At 40.0% G+C, this 18,555-nt stretch overlaps 2 protein-coding genes across 4 annotated transcripts in view; one reads left to right on the top strand and one right to left on the bottom strand.

Moving 5' to 3' along the window:
- Nucleotides 1–5,404, bottom strand: part of NCKAP1L (NCK associated protein 1 like) — a 42,938-nt gene extending 37,534 nt beyond the window's left edge. Inside the window, exons 1-3 of the mRNA XM_021091746.1 lie at nt 4,987–5,404; nt 3,790–3,900; nt 3,005–3,097 (exon numbers count right to left, since the gene is read on the bottom strand). Coding sequence (XP_020947405.1) covers nt 3,005–3,097; nt 3,790–3,900; nt 4,987–5,088 — 306 coding nt within the window. The 5' untranslated portion in view covers nt 5,089–5,404. The remainder of the gene's footprint in view (nt 1–3,004; nt 3,098–3,789; nt 3,901–4,986) is intronic.
- Nucleotides 6,600–13,674, top strand: LOC100621706 (gametocyte-specific factor 1-like). Of its 3 annotated transcripts, none has more exons than XM_021091747.1 (8): nt 6,600–6,706; nt 8,051–8,118; nt 9,795–9,892; nt 10,552–10,672; nt 10,834–10,935; nt 12,135–12,198; nt 13,082–13,152; nt 13,501–13,674. In XM_021091747.1, exons 3-8 carry the CDS (start codon nt 9,800–9,802, stop codon nt 13,512–13,514), a joined length of 465 nt encoding a protein of 154 aa, XP_020947406.1. In that variant the 5' UTR covers nt 6,600–6,706; nt 8,051–8,118; nt 9,795–9,799; the 3' UTR covers nt 13,515–13,674. The 3 variants fall into 3 exon arrangements, with proteins under 3 accessions (XP_020947406.1, XP_020947409.1, XP_020947407.1); XM_021091748.1 differs by lacking the exon at nt 6,600–6,706 and adding an exon at nt 6,882–6,904; XM_021091750.1 differs by lacking the exon at nt 13,501–13,674 and having other exon boundaries at nt 13,051–13,109.

Raw genomic sequence — 18,555 nt, 5'->3', positions numbered from 1 at the left:
CACAGACAGAGAGGGAGGGAAAAAAGAGAGAGAGTTTTTTTAAAAAACATTTGTTACAAAATGGAGATAATATTACACCATTCGGGACACTTTACTTTTCTTATTCAACCTTACCTGCTAAAAGTCCTCAAGTCATCTGGTAGAGCACTAATGCACTTCTTTTTAATGGCTGCATAATAGCCCATGGTATGGCCAATTCATTCAGCCTTTTTCCCACTAATGAGTATTTGCTTTGTTCCAATTCTTAGCCCTAACCACTGTATAGTGGTACTTTAATTTCTATAAAATTAGAACTGCTAAATCAAAGAGTATATGTATTTTCATTCTTTTAATATGTTGCCAAAAGATTTGAACAGGAATTTTAAAATAAGAAATATCCAAATGACCAAGAAACACATAAAAAGATGCTCAATAATATTATTCATCAGGGAAATGTAAATTAAAACCACAAGATACCACTATATACCTGCTAGAATGACTAAAATTTAAGTCTGATAATAGCAAGTGTTGATGAGAATGTGGAGCAACTGGAACACTAACATATTGCTGATGGGAAGGGGAGGGGAAATGGAACAAAGACTTTGGGAAAAAGTTTGGCAGTTTCTTTGTTGTTGTTGTTGTTGTGTCCTTATACAGTGGCAGGGGCAAGGAAGCTTTCTGGGGTCTCTCTTTTTTTTGTTTGTTTGTTTGTCTCTTTCTAGAGCCACACCCATGGTATACAGAGGTTACCAGGCTAGGGGTCGAATCAGAGCTGTAGCTGCTGGCCTACATCAGAGCCACAGCAACTCGGGATCTGAACCGCATCTGTGACCTACACCACAGCTCACGGCAACGCCGGATCCTTAACCCACTAAGCAAGGCCAGGAATTGAACCTGCAACCTTGTGTTCCTAGTCAGATACGTTAACCACTGAGCCACGACAGGAACTCCCAGCAGTTTCTTATAAAATTAAACGTATACAACCATATGATTTAGTAACTCATCTTCTATATTATTTACCCAAGTGGAATGATAAGTATGTCCCCACAATGATTTGTATTCAAATGTTTATGGCAACATATGCATAATGGCCAAAAACCGGACATAACCCAAAAATCCATCAATAAGTAAATGGACAGACTGTATCCATACAATGAAATAGTGCTCAGCAAAAACAAAATGAATCACAGATATGTGAAACACAACAAACCTTAAAATCATTATGCTGAGTGAAAGAAGCCAGACTTTCACTGGCTTCTAAGCCAGTGAATATAGATTCTAATTACATACATGAACCTCTGAAAAAGAAAAATCTCATCTAGAAAGCAGATCAGTGGTTGGCTGGGGTAGAGTTGGGGAGGTAGTGATTGACTGAGAAAAAAAAAGTCACAGGGAACCTTTGTGTTGATGGATATTTTCTATATACTTTATGATGGTTGTTACCCAGGTATATAAATTTATGAAACTTTTAAACATACGGGGGAAAAAAAGTTTCCAAGTTATCTTCCCCAAAAGGCTGTATCTAAACTAACATATGAGAGGAGTTCCCATCATGGCTCAGCAGTAATGAACCCAACTAGTATCCATGAGGAAGCGAGTTCAATCCGTGGCCTCGCTCAGTGGATTACAGATCCAGCACTGCCAAGAGCTCTTGTGTAGGTCACAGATGCGGCTTGGATCTGGCATTCCCGTGGCTGTGGTATAGGCGGGCAGTTGCAGCTCCAATTTGACATCTAGTCTGGGAACTTCCATATGCCAAAGGTGTGGCCCTAAAAGGACATAAAATAAATAAATAAATAAAGGTATGTATTTTAAGACTCACGAAACACCATTATCAATCTGGGCTTCAGAAACATTACTCTAAATAATTTTTTGCAGTCTACGTTTACAAAAAAGTACCTGTTAATTGTTTAAAATTCATATAAAATATAATCCATGTATTATGTTACCAAACACTGTTAACAATTACAAAAATTCAAACTGAGGAAAATTATGAAAAATAACTAGTCTGGACCCTTCAAGAAGGTCAGTGTCATGAAAGACAAAAATAGCTAGGAACTATCCTAGATTAAAGACTAGGGAGTTCCCATTGTGGCTCAGTGGTAACAAACCCAACTAGTATCCATGAGGATGTGGGTTCCATCCCTGACCTCACTCAGTGGGTTAAGGTTCCAGTGTTGCCATGAGCTGGAGTGTAGGTTGCAGATGTAGTTCAGATCCTGCATTGCTGTAGCTGTGGTGTAGGCCATCAGCTGCAGCTCCAATTGGACCCCTAACCTGGGAACTTCCATATGCCGCAGGTGTGGCCCCAAAAAGCAAAAAAAAAAGACTAAAGAGACGAAACTACTAAGAAACATGACATCATAAATTCAATGTATGATCCTTGAGACATCTAAAGGAATGTGAAAATGGGCTATATATTAACTATAACATTTGTAACAATGTTACATTTCCCAAGTATGATAATTATATTAGGGTTATACAAGAAAATATTCTTGTTCTTAGCAGATGTACGCTAAAGTATTTAGGAAGGGAAATGTCATGATGTCTGCAACTAACTCAAATGGTTCAAAAAAAAAAAACATAAGCAAACATGGCCAAATATTAAAAATTAGGATATCCAGGGGAAAGTAGTACAATACTCATTGTACTATTCTTAGAATTTTTCAGTAGATGTGTAATAAAATATTGAGGAATAATACTTAAAATGTTTTACTCAAACAATACAAAAATGTACGGGGTAATAAACCAATCATAACAATCCACCCCCAAAGGTAGGTACTTTTAACAGTTTAATGTATATTCCAAATCTTTCCTATGCATATACCAATACTATGTGCATATAAGTTTATCTTTTACAACAAAAATCTAATTGTCTCTATTATTCCATTTTGCAACTCACTTTCATTTAACAATATAACTTAGATATCCTTCCATATCCGTATATCTTATTTTTTCACGAAAGAGTGAAAAGGAACATAAATGAACATCCCAACATTGAGGACCTGGACTAGAGAGAGCTCACCCGAAACTCCATTACATCCACAAATGATTGGTAGTAGTTGGTGAGGAATCTAATTATCTCAGATTTTTCCCGATGTACTGGTCCTAAATGTTGCTAAGAGAAACATAAAGTAAAAAACACAAAATAAGAACATAACTGATCAAAATAACCCAAGAAGAACAGGGGTTATACCTAAAACATTCTTAAAAAGGGTTAAAATACACTAACAGAGAAGTTAGAAAAATCTTCAAACTCTGAAGGTTTTTTAAACAGGATAGTCTCGCTTTAGGTAGGATGGGTGCATGTAATCCTGACTAGATACAGGGCATGAAATGAGAAGAAATTTCAAAGTCTCTTTCAGCTAAAGAGATTTACTACTTGTATCAATCAAAAGAAGCAAAATGAGATGTTAACAGGCAAGATGGTAAGAAACCTAGAGCTAACATTTAATAAGAGAGAAGTAAAGGATATGTCACTAGATGCATAATTCTCAGATAAGAAAGCACTGAGTGGGAAACAAGAAAAACAATAAAATACATGCAACTCTTGGGTCGATAGAGCTGTCTTTCTCCATAAGAACAAAGTATTCTTGCGAATCTTACAATGGAGAAAGGGGCACGGCTTTGCTCCACCTTATCCTAGCAGAATCCCATCTTATCTACAACCTGAAGCCTGGTGGTTGAGCCTAGAAAAACTAAAAGAAGGCTACTTACTCCACCCCCTGCCAAGTTCAAAAAGAGGCAGTCAAAAGAGAGTTTGAACATCTGAGCACAGAGATATTCTGAGCAAGGAGATGGCATTCTCACCGTGCTGTTTCGGACATCTATGTTGGGAAATTTCTTGTTGATGTACTTGAGAGATGATTCCATGGACTTTTCCAGTAAGAAAGGGGGCTTGGATTTGGGGTCCGAACAAGTCTGCATAGATAAATGACACTATATTTCAACACTTCTTCCTGCTCCTCGGAAACATACCTCTTCCTGCATAAGCGTTCTCACACACTCTCTTAGGGAAAGGGAATCTGGGAATTAATTATAAAAGCATAAGAGTAGGTTGGGAACAAGTTTCAGGACCTTAACCCAACTATCAGAAGAGCTGAATAACCTGGGAATCTCGGCTTGCTGGGTAAAGCTTAATGTCTGCTTGGCCCAGCACAAAGAGGAAGCTCTCTCCCCACCCCTAAGCCGAAGCCGGAAGGAGTGAGAAAAGCAGCTGCTCAGGATTTAAGACTCTGTGGGAGACCCAGTGTCACAATTATGTCCATCATATAAGCATCTCATCCCAAAGGACATTTATAGGAGACACAGGGACAGAGAAACTATGTTCCCAGTGATTTGTTTTATTATGAAATACACAAAAGTCCCCTCCTCTACAACCCCTGTTTTCTCTTCCAGAAACTCCCCACACCCACCCGTCTTTGTCTTAATTTCACTAGGCCTGGCCCCTGGCCCACCTCTTGCCATCGGCTTCACTCAGTGCCACAGTTCCTATCCTAAACACACATACATACAACCACAGCAAGAACTGTCTCAGACTCTAAGTACCTCAAAAGGTACCTACTCTTTTCTTATCCAAATATCACCTCTAATTTTTCCTTTCAGGGAAAATACTTTCATGAAAAAGTTTTTGCCAGAGACCCAACTTCGGATATCTTCAGAGTGTGGAGGATTAGTACTAAACAGTAAGACCTAAAACGTTAGACCCCAGACCTTTAACCAGACAACTTGGTACACAATTATTTCCCATCCCACCTCTACCCCCATACCCAGGAGAAAGCAGACCCTCCTGTTGGGATGAGAATCATACCAAGAAAGGGGGAAGTCCTGAAAAAAAGCCTCCCCTTCTGCCTCCCAGCACCAGCTGCCCTATATAATACGAGTGACTCAAGGCCAGTTAAACCAGCAGGAAAGTGGAGAGAGTCTAACCAAGGAACTGCAGGCCTCAGGGTTCCCTGCCCTACTATTGCTGGGATAATCAGCACTAGCCCAGCTGACCATGCTTACCTTCTTGATGTTATACATTCGGATGAGAACCCCCTGACCTCGATCATTCAGGATAGTGAGCTTCTCTGCTAATTTATGCTGGTAGGCAGAGGTCAAAGACATGATGGCCAAGAGAGAGGAGCATCCGGACAGCAATGCCTGATCTCCCCAAACACTTTCAGCTTGGGTGGTGACACCCTCTGGGCGGAGGCACCCAGCCTGGTTGGTGCGCTGATCTTCCTGTAACTTCTACAATTGGCTCAGGGGTGAAAGCAGTCATTACGCCTCACAGGCCCTCAGAATCTTCTGTGCTTCCTCTTGCTCTTTCAGCAGGGGAAACTTCCTCTTTCTAGCTGTGCAGCATTTTTGGTCAGACTGTGAAATGGGTGGAGGTAGAGGAGAGGGGCAGGCTTTCAAGGCTCTTCACAGGCTGGCATCAATCTTTTTGGCCTTACCGTTCCACCAGTGTCCTTATAGAGACCAGACAAACAAGTATCAACCACCCTACTCTCCCATATATCTTTACACTTTCCCTTTCATATTCCCATCAAGAATCCCTATGTTATTATTCTCTCTGAACTTAGGCCTATCCACCTTTTTAGGGCCCAGATTAAATCCCACCTCTTCCAAATTACCCCCATTCAATGTCAAATATTGCACATAATGTTGAATTTCTTGTTATAAATTTTTAAGAATATGTCTTATCTCCCCAACTACATCCTAAGCTCCTTAATGACAGGAATTATATCTAATGCTTCTTTGTAACTAGCATAGTAGTTCTCAAAGTGTGGTTATATCAACATCACCTGGAAACTTAGCAAACCTGCAAATCCTCAGGTCCCACCCCAGACCTACTGAATCTGAAACTCTGGGATAGGATCCAGTACTCTGGTTTAACAAGCCCTCCAGGTGACTTCAATGTTCTCTCAGGTTTGTACTTAAGTACTATTCTTAAAGGTGCTTATGAAACTGAGATCAATGATGTCAGGCTTGGTTGGTCTGCAGTGGAGTCTAGGAGTCTGCATTAACAAGTACCCTAGGGAGTTTTGGTGCAAAGATTCCATCAGATACATGTTGAGAAACCCTGATTTAAAACACCATGTCTTGGACACAGAAGCCACTCAATAAATATGCTGATTTAACTATCCAATTATTAAGATTAAATTGGCAAATAAGCCCCATGAAGAACAAAATTAACTGAGATTAACGAAGGTAAATTAATAATAGACTTTAAATCTTAGAAGACCAGATAAATTTTAGCACTGAAATACTCTTGCCATTCCAAGTTAGGCCTTAACTCCCTCACTCAAGAAAATCAACTCACTTTCAAGTTTCTTTCAAGGCAAAAAGCAGAAAGTCCTCAGAAAATTCTAAACTAAATAGAATTATCTTCATATCTACCTCCTTTCCAATATGTTTTCAAAGAAACAAGAAGATGGTAAAAAAAAAAAAAAAAAAATTCAAACATCTCTAAGGTAGACTTAGCATTTTTGGAAAACAGAATCTGCCTTCCAATTTACCTATAGCAATTGAATCCCTAGAAGGCTAAGGGCCTCGTATAAGATGATATTGGCCCTGAATATTTGAATCACCTGCTGTTACCAAAGAAACTCAAGTTCTACTAAAGAAATCTGTGAGGTTTCTGTTGGTCTTTCACCTTGATGGGAGAGAATAAAGGGCAGGCAGTAAGACACCAACATCTAGGAAGTTGAGTAGCAGTACAGCAGCGGCCTCCATCTGGGTTAGTAGAGTTTTTTGGTGGGTTGGGTTTTTTGGGTTTTTTCTTTTTTTTTGCTTTTTGCTTTTTTTTAGGACGGTACCTACAGCATATAGAAGTTCCCAGGCAAGGAGTCAAATTAGAGCTGCAACTGCCAGCCTGTGCCACAGCCATAGCAACTCAGGATCCAAGCCATGTCTGCGACCGACACCACAGCTCACGGTAATGCCAGATCCTTAACCCACTGAGCTGGGCCAGGGATCGAACTAGCAACCTCACGGATACTAGCCGAGGGTTTGTTAACTGTTGAGCCACAATGGTAACTCCCAAATAATATTAATAATGATATTCAAACACTAGCTTTGTAACTTTAGGCTATTACCTCTGAGTTGATTTCCTAATCTATGCAATGGCGGTAATCCCGCACACAACCAAGGAAGTAATTATATGACACAGTATATGTAAACATTTGGCTCAGGCCTAGTATATTATATTAGGAAAGCCAAATATAAATCTTTTATTTATTTATTTATTTATTTTTGGCATGTAGTGAGGTTATGTTGCTTTCTGTGAGAATTCTATTTGGCACCCCATAAAGAAAAAGGCCGGGTTTAAAGATGAGATTAATCATACCAACAGGTAATCTTTAGAGCAACTTCATTAGAAACATTATGCGGCAGTTCCTGCTGGAAGGATTCTTTAAGAATCCTTCTAAAGGTAGTTTAATTACTCCAGAGCAGGGTCTAGTAACCCTGGTTACAAATCAGAATCCCCTGTGGAACTCTTTTAAAGTCAGTTAGCCAGACCCCATTTGTTTTTTGTTTTGTTTTTGTTTTTTTGTCTTTTTTGCCATTTCTTGGGCCGCTCCTGCAGCATATGGAGGTTCCCAGAGGCTAGGGGTCGAATCGGAGCTGTAGCCGCTGGCCTACGCCAGAGCCAGAGCAACACAGGATCTGAGCCACATCTGCGACCTACACCACAGCTCACGCAATGCCGGATCCTTAACCCACTGAGTGAGGCCAGGGATCGAACCCGCAACTTCATGGTTCCTAGTCGGATTTGTTAACCACTGCGCCACAACGGGAACTCCCCCATTTGTAAAGGTTCTAATCCAATGGTTCTGGAGTAGGGCCAAAGGCTCTGCCACTCTAAAACTACCCAGTGATTCTCATGCACAAGGAGGATTGAGAACCACTTCTCGAGACTTTAACTATGACATCAAAAACTTCCAAACCTTTGAGAAACCACATAGTGGGAGATGAGGAATTGAATAGCTTGAACAGAAAGCTGCTTCACATCACTAGACTGAAATGTACTGTGGTTTCTCTGTTGTCAAACTTCAGCTATTTGACTTGTTTTGCCTTACAGAAGGATTGTTTTCCTCTTCAAGTGACACTTCCCTTTGGATTGTTGAGAGACACTGCTTCAAGAAGAAGGTAGGTCTAAAGAACGTTTAGACTAGGTTTAAGTGTCAAGCTAGCATCAAGGTTGAAATACCCTTGCCGAGTCTAACATGTATTAAACCAAATGGCCTCCATTATAGTCTTGGCCTCTTACATGGGATATTCAGATATCAAAAGTTAGATGAATGATCCCAGGTCACCGATTCTTAAGGCCCATTCTGCAGCACTCTTTGTTTATTAAGACCAGCCTTATCGTGGAGTTCTCATCGTGGCTCAGTGGTTAACAAACCTGAGTAGCATTGCCGTGAGCTGTGGTGTAGGTCAGAGCCTCGGCTCACATTCCACGTTGCTGTGGCTGAGCATAGGCTGGCAGCTACAGCTCTGATTCGACCCCTAGCCTGGGAAGCTCCACATGCCCTGAAAAGACCAAAAAAAAAAAAAAAAAAAAAAACCAAACCACCAGCCTTATCAGTATAGTCAAACTTCATACTTTTCTAGGCTGCTGGCTAAAAATAAGGGTGATCTGAAGACTACATTTAGGTATTAAAACTTTTTCTATCATCTTTAAGAATCTAAAGCTAGCTGTACAATATTGAATTATACTGCAGCCTTTATATTCAGGGAGACAGTTCACTTCATAATAAGTGTTCGTGGCTCTAATGTAGTCATTAATATGCATTGTAAGCTTTAAAAAAACATCTTGGCTTATGCTCCTGAAAGATACCTGAGTCTAAATCCCTGGACTTAATCACCTAAGTGCCCTCAGGAAAATCTGACATTTAACAGTCTAGCTCTGTGCCCTTTGTCTATGCCCTAGGCATGATGCAAAGTAGAATTGAAATGGGCTATTCTAGGCACTTTTCTATCCCTATTGCTTATGCCAGTCTGCCTTGATCTTTTTTACCCCCATCAGACTATGCTGTCTGTTTTGCAGAAATCTCAGCTGTAGCTGTTGCTTGGAAACTAGGGAGTCCTTGAAGTGAATGTCTGCGAGGATAGCTAAAGACAGCTAGCCATAAGGGAAAGGAGGCCTCCTATTGGCAGTAAAATGCGGCAGACTTGAGACAGTGTATTCTTAGTTCACTTCTTGAAGTCTTCATATGTTAGTACCTTCTTCAGACTGGCATTCTCAAATAATCATAAAATAGCCTGATCTTGAACATGGTACTGTTCATTCTTCCAAATCCCTATCCCCTTTTTGGCTATGCTGACCTATCTGACAAGTGACATCCTTGTCTGGCAAAGAGCTTAATTTAGACAGGTTTGGTGAAGAGGTGGAAGGGAGCAGTGAACAGTAAAGGAGTCAGCTGCCCAGCCTTGCTTTCTCCAACACTCAAGCTTGGGGTGCTAAAATTCATCTTACCCCAGGGTTGTGAGTTTTCCAAGGAATCCTGCCTGTTTAATCCTCTATTGGAGGACCAAAAAAAAAAAAAAAAAAAAAAAAAAAAAGCTATGTAATACTAGCTTTGAGACTAAAAAATATGTACGAGTGTTAATTTCTGGTCTTCCAAGGCATATAAGCAGTGAATTTGTTCCCTATTATCTAACTGGCTAGGCTATTGTTTAGTTATCGAAAACTTTCATGGGTAAGCCTTAAGACGCCCATATCTTTCATACCACTCTTTGAGAACAGAAAGTAAGCCTATGTTAAGATTACCTGATCTTACATGTCAATATTTTCTTTGGAACCTATGGTTCCTGCTATTTAGGCCTCATGGAGCCAGAAGCCTTAGAAACATGTCCTTATGACCCAAACCACAGGGTGCCAGCCAACAGGTTACAGTATCACCTGGCATCATGTAGAATGGTAAGTTCCACTGATGAAAACTGTTAAGTCACTGGAGGGAGAAAAATAAGCTCAGAATATAAAAGGTTAAAGACTTTATTAAAAAAAAAAAAAAGATAAAATTCTGAGTTCCCACAGTGGCACAACAGGATTGATGGTGTCTCTGCAACAGCAGGGATGAGGGTGTGATCCCTGCCCTAGCACAGTGGTTAAGGATTTGGTGTTGGTGCAGCTGCGGTACAGATTGCAGCTGTGGCTTGATCTGATCCCTGGCCAGGGAACTCCATACGCCATGGGGCGGCCAAAAAAAAAAAAAAGAACTTCTGGAGTTCCCGGCGTGGCACAGTGGTTAACGAATCCGACTAGGAACCATGAGGTTGCAGGTTCAGTCCCTGGCCTTGCTCAGTGGGTTAACGATCCGGCGTTGCCGTGAGCTGTGGTAGAGGTTGCAGACGCTGCTCGGAGCCCGAGTTGCTGTGGCGTAGGCCGGCGGCTACAGCTCCGAGAAGCGGCCCAAAGAAATAGCAAAAAGACAAAAAAAAAAAAAACTTCTGACCATAGACAACACCTGGAAGTTCTTAATGTTGGAACATGGTAGGCCTTCAGTATTCCAAAAAGGAATGGAGGGTGGAATACAGGCAAAACCTAACAGCCATTTAACAAGAACTTCTTCCTTTCAGAAAAATCCAAAGGTAGCTAAAAAGATGGCTAACTGCAAATATAATGCTTGTCATGTGGTCCCAATAAAAACGCTCAAAGAACATGAGGCTACCTGTGCCAACAGAACTGCTATAGATGATGGTAAGTTTACCGGGGCGGGGGGGGGGGAGGCAGATAAGTGGAGACAAGTTCTACTGCCCCCACCCTCCATATTTCATAGTGAAACCTTAGCCAAATGAGGAATGATAAACAAAAGAAAGTTTCTACTCTGCTTCTATAACTTCTGGTCTGCTTTATTTCAGAGCCATTTAATCTTCCAACGGTTATGTCTCCAAGTATGGAACCAAACGAAAAACTTCCTAATGCTGCCAATCAGATGCCTGACCCTGATGTCTGGAACATAGGTAAGCAAGGGTGAGACAGTGGACACAGTCATAAGTAAAGGCTTAATCACAGCCCTGCAGTGATTAAATCTTAATACTCCCTCCCACAAAATCCTCCACCAATGCAATCAAAAGAATAAATTTGAGGGAGTTCCCTCATGGCTCAGTGGGTTAAGAATCTGGCATTGTCACTGCTGTGTCTCTGGTTACAGCTGTGGTGAGGGTTTGATCCCTTGCCTGGGAACTTCCACATGCTGTAGGCACAGCTGAGTAAAAAAGAGTAAATTTGAGAATTTCTGTCTCTGGAGTCAACCCAGTAAAAAGAAGTCTAATTAAATCTAAATTAACTTATAACAGGAGTTCCCATGATGGCTCAACAGTTAACGAACCCAACTAGCATCCCTGAGGACGTGGGTTCAATTCCTGGCCTCACTCAGTGGGTTAAGGATCCGACGTTGCCTTGAGCTGTGGTTTAGGTCACAGATGTGGTTCAGATCCCGAGTTGCTATGGATCTGGTGTAGGCTGGTGGCTACAGCTCCGATTCCACCCCTAGCCTGGGAACTTCCATGTGTCTCGGGTGCGATCCTAAAAAGCAAAAAAAAAAAATTTTAACAGTTAAAAAATTCTTATCTTACCAATACCTAGTCACTTTCCAGAGAAAAAACTACTGGTATAACTGAAATTTGTGATCTGAAAGGTTGGTCCTGGCTCTCTCAAGTGATATCCTTTCTCTAAGATGCAGCACGTTATACTGAAGAACTCACTAGCTTTTCAGACAGATCTATGTCTAACTATCTGCTCTGGCCTTAAGGAAAGTTACTTCTCAAATACATCTTCCTCATCTATAAGAAGAATACTATCTACCTCATAAGGTATATTTCCATTAAATGAAGATATACATATGTTTTAAAACAATGCAAACTTTAAATGCATTATTTAACAGATAATGTCCAAATTATGTTAAGATCATGGTTTAACCCAACAGAAGTTTCCTTGAATGCAGTTCACTGTAAGTATTCAAGGAGGGTGGTGATTCAAGAACACAGGCTCCTTTTATCCCTTGACTATCACCTTCCACATCTGACTTGGAATGTAGTCCCTGCAACAATTAGGGAAGGGCCTCTGGCCAGCTACCCTTCAAATCTGCCAGCTAGCCTTCTCTGCAATAATATAAAAACGCTTAGTACTTGTGTTTCCACTGCTCTTTTTTTCTTTCTAGATAACACACAACGTTCTCCATTTGTCCTTAAGTCATTTGCTCCAAAAACGCTGTTTTGTGAAAGGTAAGATAAATCCCTTATAGAAGTTCCCGGAATATAAAGAATATTCTAAGAATAACTTTTAAGTTAGACTCTTGGAGTGAGATGGCCACTAGATCACAGGCATGGTAGAGGCTTAAGCTTCAATTATAAATTTTAAAAGAGCTGTATTCGTGGGCTCTGAGTACTTCGATTCCTTCCCTAAGGTTCCATTTAGGGCTTTAATACTAAAAGGTCTTGACTACACAAGGTTCTCAATTCTGTGTTAAGATTTTCAAAGAATTAAAAAAAAAAAACAAAACCAATTCCTAAAACTATGAAGGGAAAAGAATTAGCATATTATACATGAACTAGGTCAAGATCCCCAACCAAACAAGCTTGAAGGGCACAGCCAAGAGTTAGAGGAGCCATCAATGGAGTTACCCATCAGACACACAAAGGCAATGAAAGGTGCAAAGGAATTACATAAAACAGAAGCTAGGAGTTCCTGTCGTGGCTCAGTGGTTAATGAATCCGACTAGGAACCATGAGGTTGCGGGTTTGATCCCTGGTCTTGCTCAGTAGGTTAAGGATCCAGCATTGCTGTGAGCTGTGGTGTAGGCGGCAGACATGGCTCGGATCCCGAGTTGCTATGGCTCTGGTGTAGGCTTGGCAGCTACAGCTCTGATTAAACCCCTAGTCTGGGAACCTCCATATGCCAAGGGTGCAGCCCTAGAAAAGACAAAACAACAACAACAAAAAAAAAAAAAAACAGAAGCTAGTATAAAACCAATAATTCCTTCTCTGTCATGTAAATAGTAACAACCATTTTTGTTAAAGTCACTTTAATCTCCTAGAACTGGTTATCTAGACTAATTTTCTAGTTCTGATTTACAGCTGACTTTCCTATTTTGGTCATCTCCTACAGTGACTCAAGAGACATTAAAAAAGAGACTATGGATGATAAACATCCTAACAACCCTAAGTCCTGGAGAAAAGGTAATTTTTTTAACATATTTTTAACATTTATGAACATAGTTTAATGTATTAACATAGTTTTTTTAAAAAAAAGCATAGTTTTAACTAATATTACTAATTGTATTTTAAATCTTCAAAGATTCTTAGACGAGCTTATCTTCTTTAAAAAATAAGCTGTATTTTCTATGTCCTCCTCCTCTCACAACAGAATGCAGGGAAAGTCCTGATGCCTTTAAATCTGACTTTGGAGAAAGCTGTCTAGTACTCTATTTGAAATGCTACTGATGTACATCGAGCTTACATCAGGTCTCCCATAAAAATGCTTGCCATCAAAATGACACTGCCTGAATGTTCTCTTTCTACCCTTAGGTCAGGAAAACTGATGGAGGAGTTGTGGATTAAAGAGCCAGCCAATGGAAGATTTATTATGTCCTTTTAAAACTTTGAGGAAATCTTTTAACTATTAAGTTTTAGGTAGAAACTCTTTTCATTCTTGGCATTTTAACATGTTTTTACTTATTTAAATAAAGAATATTTTCCCTATGACAAGGTTCACTTGGTTTTTTTTATTTTCTTCCTTGTTTCATATCCTCATTTATCAGCCAAATGGTTAGAGGGCTCATTTGCCTATTTCCCATAGCAGGGGAAATAGTCACCATGTGGGCTGTAATGCCAACCTTTGGTTAGATTTGTTTGGTTGATTTTTCCATTTTATTTTATTTTTTGGCCATGCCTGCAGCATGCAGAAGTTCCTGGGCCAGAGACTGAACCCGAGCCACAGCAGTGACAATTCCAAGTCCTTAACTGCTAGGCCACCAGGGAATTCTGATTAGATTCTTTATTCCCCAACTTTTTTCTCCTACTTCCAAGTCACTTACTATATGACCACCATACCAACCTTCTTCAGTCAATTCTCCATACAAATCCTCCGTGCTTAAAGGATATAGCTTTTATGACAAGCTGAGTTTGGAACATGGCTCCAAATCTACTTTCCTAACTGCAGAAGTCAGTTTACTCCCACGTTAAATATGCTTTATTCTTCTTCACCCTGTTCATTTTTAAACATCACCACTTGCCCTTAAACTATTCAAATCCATGTTCTAGCTTTTTTTTAAGTCCAATTATTTTTTTTAAGGCTGCACCTGCAGCATATGTAAGTTCCCAGGCTAGGGGTCAAATCCGGAGTGGCAGCCACAGCAACACCAGATCCAAGCTGCATCAGTATCTGCGATCTACACTGCAGTTTGCGGCAGCACTAGATCCTTAACCCACTGAGCAAGGCCAGGGATCAAACCTGCTCGGAGAGACCGTGGCAGGTTCTTAACTTGCTGAGCCACAATGGGAACTCCTGAAGTCCAATTCGAATCCTCACCTCATTTAAACCTTCCCTGTCTCCTACCTCAACCATACCACAAAACTTCATGAGGGAAGGCAGAATCACATTCCACTTTCTATTTGTTTCCACCACTATCCTGGTGCTAAGTATCTAGGAGATATTCAAACCCTCGGTGTTTAAACTGAACCAAAACCCAATTTAAGAGAGGCCAAAATTAGTTCTTAAGCTGTAATTTGTATTATAGCTAGCTAATCCTTTTAAAATAAGTCTGGGGTTTTTCTAGTTTATTGACTAGTTCAGATATATTTAGACTTACAATTAAAAGTAGAAGTTTAAGTTAAATGAACATTTTCTGCCCTTAGTAGTTTTACCCCTAAGTATTTTCTAGATCCTTTTCAAATGATTTTTTTATTCATCAGCTAGAACAGAAAATAGAAGGGAGAACAACTAAACACTTTTAGCATCCAGCACATTCTAGTATATTTTGTACAAAGTGGAGGGGGTAGGGGGCTACTGAATTTCCCTTAGCTTTACATAACATAAACAAGAATTACTTTTATCTCTTGACTAAGTCCTGACACATATTTTGAATTTTTTAAATTACACACTGGTATATTAACATCAGACTATATAAAAACAAAAGGTTTCCAAGAGAAAAAAAATGGCCCCCAAAGATAAAGATATCTTCATCATATTTCAGGTATACAGAATTTTCCCCTAAAAGACCATGCAGTCTTAACTGGAGGACCACATAATTTTCCCTCCAAACCAAGATATTCTTGAGCTTGAAAGGGGGAGCAGTAATTATCCTGGGGTAGTAACCAGGCAAACCAAGTCAGTCACCCTAGTCTAAAGGGATAAATTATTACTTATTAGGCAGTTGTGTCATTTAAAACACAGTTGCCAGAACTCTTCAAATCTTGCTGTAAGAGGTTTGGAGCCCCTTGGGAGAAGACACAATAGAAGCTAAAATATCACTTTTTTGGCTTCTAACATTCGGTCATAGCTTCAAAAAGATCAAATAAACTTATGGAAAATACTTTTTACAAAAGCAAAGTTTGAGGAGTTTCTTGTGGCTCAGCAGGTTAAGAACCTGACATTGCGCCCATGAGGATATAGGTACCATCCCTGGCCTCACTCAGTGGGTTAAGGATCCTGCGTTGCTGTGACTGTGGCCAGCAGTTGTAGCTCCTATTAGACCCCTAGCCTAGGAACCTCCATTTGCCGCACCTAAAAAGACAAAAAAAGAAAAAAAGAAAAGAATTGCCTCAAAGTTTGCCTCAATTCCCCAAAGTCCTAACTATTCCTCCAAGCTCCCATAACAGGTGGCTTATGTCTCCATTTAACCTCCTTTCATTCTGGTTTATTACTATTAAATCACAATATGCTTTAGGAAAGACATGATCTGACTATATACTAGTCCTGTCCCCACACAAAATCAAAGTAGCTGAATATGCAGAATCAACACACACGGTGCAGTAAAAAGAAATTCAGAACTCTGGGCTAAATATTTATATTGAATAAATCAACCTTTCAAAAACCTTGGTAACCAGGTTCACTCATCTTCACCAAAAAGTCCCATCACAGCGTTTTAATTTATGTAACAGTAGTAAGACTTTCCAGCTATAAAGTTAATCCCCTGAAATCGGGTTTTGGGGTTTCTACCCTTACATTCACAGTATTAACTGCCGGGAAAAAACTGCTGAGGCCCATTACTCATATCCTAGATACATACCAAAACACATCTCATTGATTCCACATCTTTATCCTTTTGTTGGTCCATACTTTATGGGCCTTTTTGTTCAGGCTTTCCAAGCAGCTGTGATATAAAACAAGAAAAAAACCTCACATATTTTAATCTCTTCTTCTCACGTATTCTCTTACAAGACAGATGATGTCTTACAGTTGACCTGACAAAGTATACCTGTGCTCTCAAGTCAAACAATCAAGTATCTACTAAGTTTGCAGCACCATGTTAAGAACCATGGTCCATGATGAAGGAAAAGTGTTAACAACTAGAGTATAAGGCAACAGTTCTCAAATTTTAGTGAGTATCAAAATCACCTGGAAGGCTTATTAAAACACAGACTGTAGGGCATCCCACCCCTGAGATTCTGACTTAGTAGGTCTGGAGCAAGGCCCAAGAATTTGCATTTTCTCCAGTTCCCAAGTAATGCTGATGTTGCTGGTCTGGAGACCACACTTTGAGAACTGGCATGACACAGTTTAAGTATTGGGAGGAAAGGGGGTTACAAGCAAACATGAGAACTTAATCCCAGGCAGAGATTAGGTGAATACTTCAAAAAGAAAATGACTCTTGGGTTTAAACATCTGACATTCCTTAAAATAACATCAAAGGAAGAGAAATATTGAAATTTTAGAACTGTTGTGTAAAAGCCCTTTACACAATTTTTAGTAGATAAAATTTCTTTAGGATAATTCTGCCACTCCACCATCTTTTTTCGTTCCAACAACTTTTCCAAGAAGTTTCCTGGAGTTCCCGTGGTGGCTCAGCGGAAACTAATCCGACCAGTAACCATGAGGTTGTGGGTTCCATCCCTGGCCTCGGTCAGTGGGTTAAGGATCCGGCGTTGCCATGAGCTCTGGTGTAGGTCACAGATGCAGCTCGGATCCAGAGTTGCTGTGGCTACTGGCAGCTACTGCTCCAGTTTAACACCCCGCCTGGGAACTTCCATATGCCTCGGGTGCAGCCCTAAAAAAAAAGAAGAAATTTCCATTTCCTTACTGATCTGTTCATGAAGCTTTACCAAAGGTTTGCAAACTTTGACTTACAATTTACATCTTAGATGCCAGCACCAGAATGGGTGTGAGAGGCTATTTACTGCTGAGTCCTGGGAAAAGGAACTACCTAGAAATCAAAGAAAAACACGGAAAACAGATTGCTCAGGTACACTGACAACTATTACAGGCAATGTGGATTACAGAGATGTATAATATTTATATATTTAGGACACAAAATGAATTTAATGACTGAAATTTTTTTTAGTCACTACTGGTTTTTTCATTTATCTTGTATCATCCTGTATTTCTAGAGTGCGATGCTGGCAGTTCTTGGTAAACTCCCATCGGTGACTCTTTTTCAAACACAAATTTATTTTCAGTGGCTCACCGGTGGCAACACCTCTCTTTGCTATTTTGCCTAAAAAGTTGTAACCAGCTCCAACTTTTCATGCTTCTTTAAAGTAGTACTTCCCAAACTATCCCACCAATAAGAACAACTATTATGTTCCCCCATAAATCTCTTCTTGAAATATTTTGCAACAGCACTTACTGAATACTCTTCTAATTTTAAATTGTATGCTTAGGGAGTTCCCGTCATGGCTCAAAGGTTAACGAATCCGACTAGGAACCATGAGGTTGGGGTTCGAACCCTGGCCTCGGTCAGTGGGTTCAGGATCTGGCGTTGCCATGAGCTGTGGTATAGGTTGCAGACTCGACTCAGATCCCGCGTTGTTGTGGCTATGGTGTAGGCCGGCAGCTGTAGCTCTGATTAGACCCCTAGCCTGGGAACCTCCACATGCCATGGGTTCGGCCCTAGAAAAGGCAAAAAGACAAAAAAAAAAAAAAAAAAATTGTACACTTAACTACCAATCAGAAATAATAATTAGATGAGAGAACCAGGATTTAGTTGGTAAAATTCAAGCCAGAAACAGAGAAATTTGATGTTTTAGTTTTTTGATGGGCAAAAGTTTAACTTTTATCAGGCTTTCTGAAATACTGAAAATGTCTAAAGAATCTGATAGGACTATGGGGATTCCGTCAAGCCTAAAAGCTGATAAAACTCATCTTCTCACAAAGATTTTTCTTTTCAGTCACTAGCATACAGATGTCTCATTAGTTCAGAGTTTTTTGGGTTTTATTTTTCTTTTTGGCCGTGCCCCAAAATTTCCGGCCAGGGACTGAAACTGCACCACAGCAACAACACAAGCTGCTGCAGTAACAACACCGAATCCCCTGTGTCAAGATCCTTAACCCACTGTGTCACAAAAGAACTCCAGAATCTTTATTTTTAACTAATAACTGTTAACTCTAAAAATATAATCTATGATTTAGGGATAAATGCAATC

This window comes from Sus scrofa, chromosome 5 (assembly GCF_000003025.6).
Source record: "Sus scrofa isolate TJ Tabasco breed Duroc chromosome 5, Sscrofa11.1, whole genome shotgun sequence".
Taxonomy (NCBI): domain Eukaryota; kingdom Metazoa; phylum Chordata; class Mammalia; order Artiodactyla; family Suidae; genus Sus; species Sus scrofa.
The sequence above is the reverse complement of the archived record's forward strand: the minus strand, read 5'-3'. Positions and strand labels throughout refer to the sequence as shown.

Bases quoted from the DNA above. Each gene is read 5' to 3' on its own strand.
- LOC100621706 (XM_021091747.1), top strand. From the start codon at position 9,800: ATGGAGCCAGAAGCCTTAGAAACATGTCCTTATGACCCAAACCACAGG. The intron at 9,893-10,551 runs GTAAGTTCCACT...TCTTCCTTTCAG, and splicing joins ACCTGGCATCATGTAGAATG to AAAAATCCAAAGGTAGCTAA. The intron at 10,673-10,833 runs GTAAGTTTACCG...GCTTTATTTCAG, and splicing joins CAGAACTGCTATAGATGATG to AGCCATTTAATCTTCCAACG.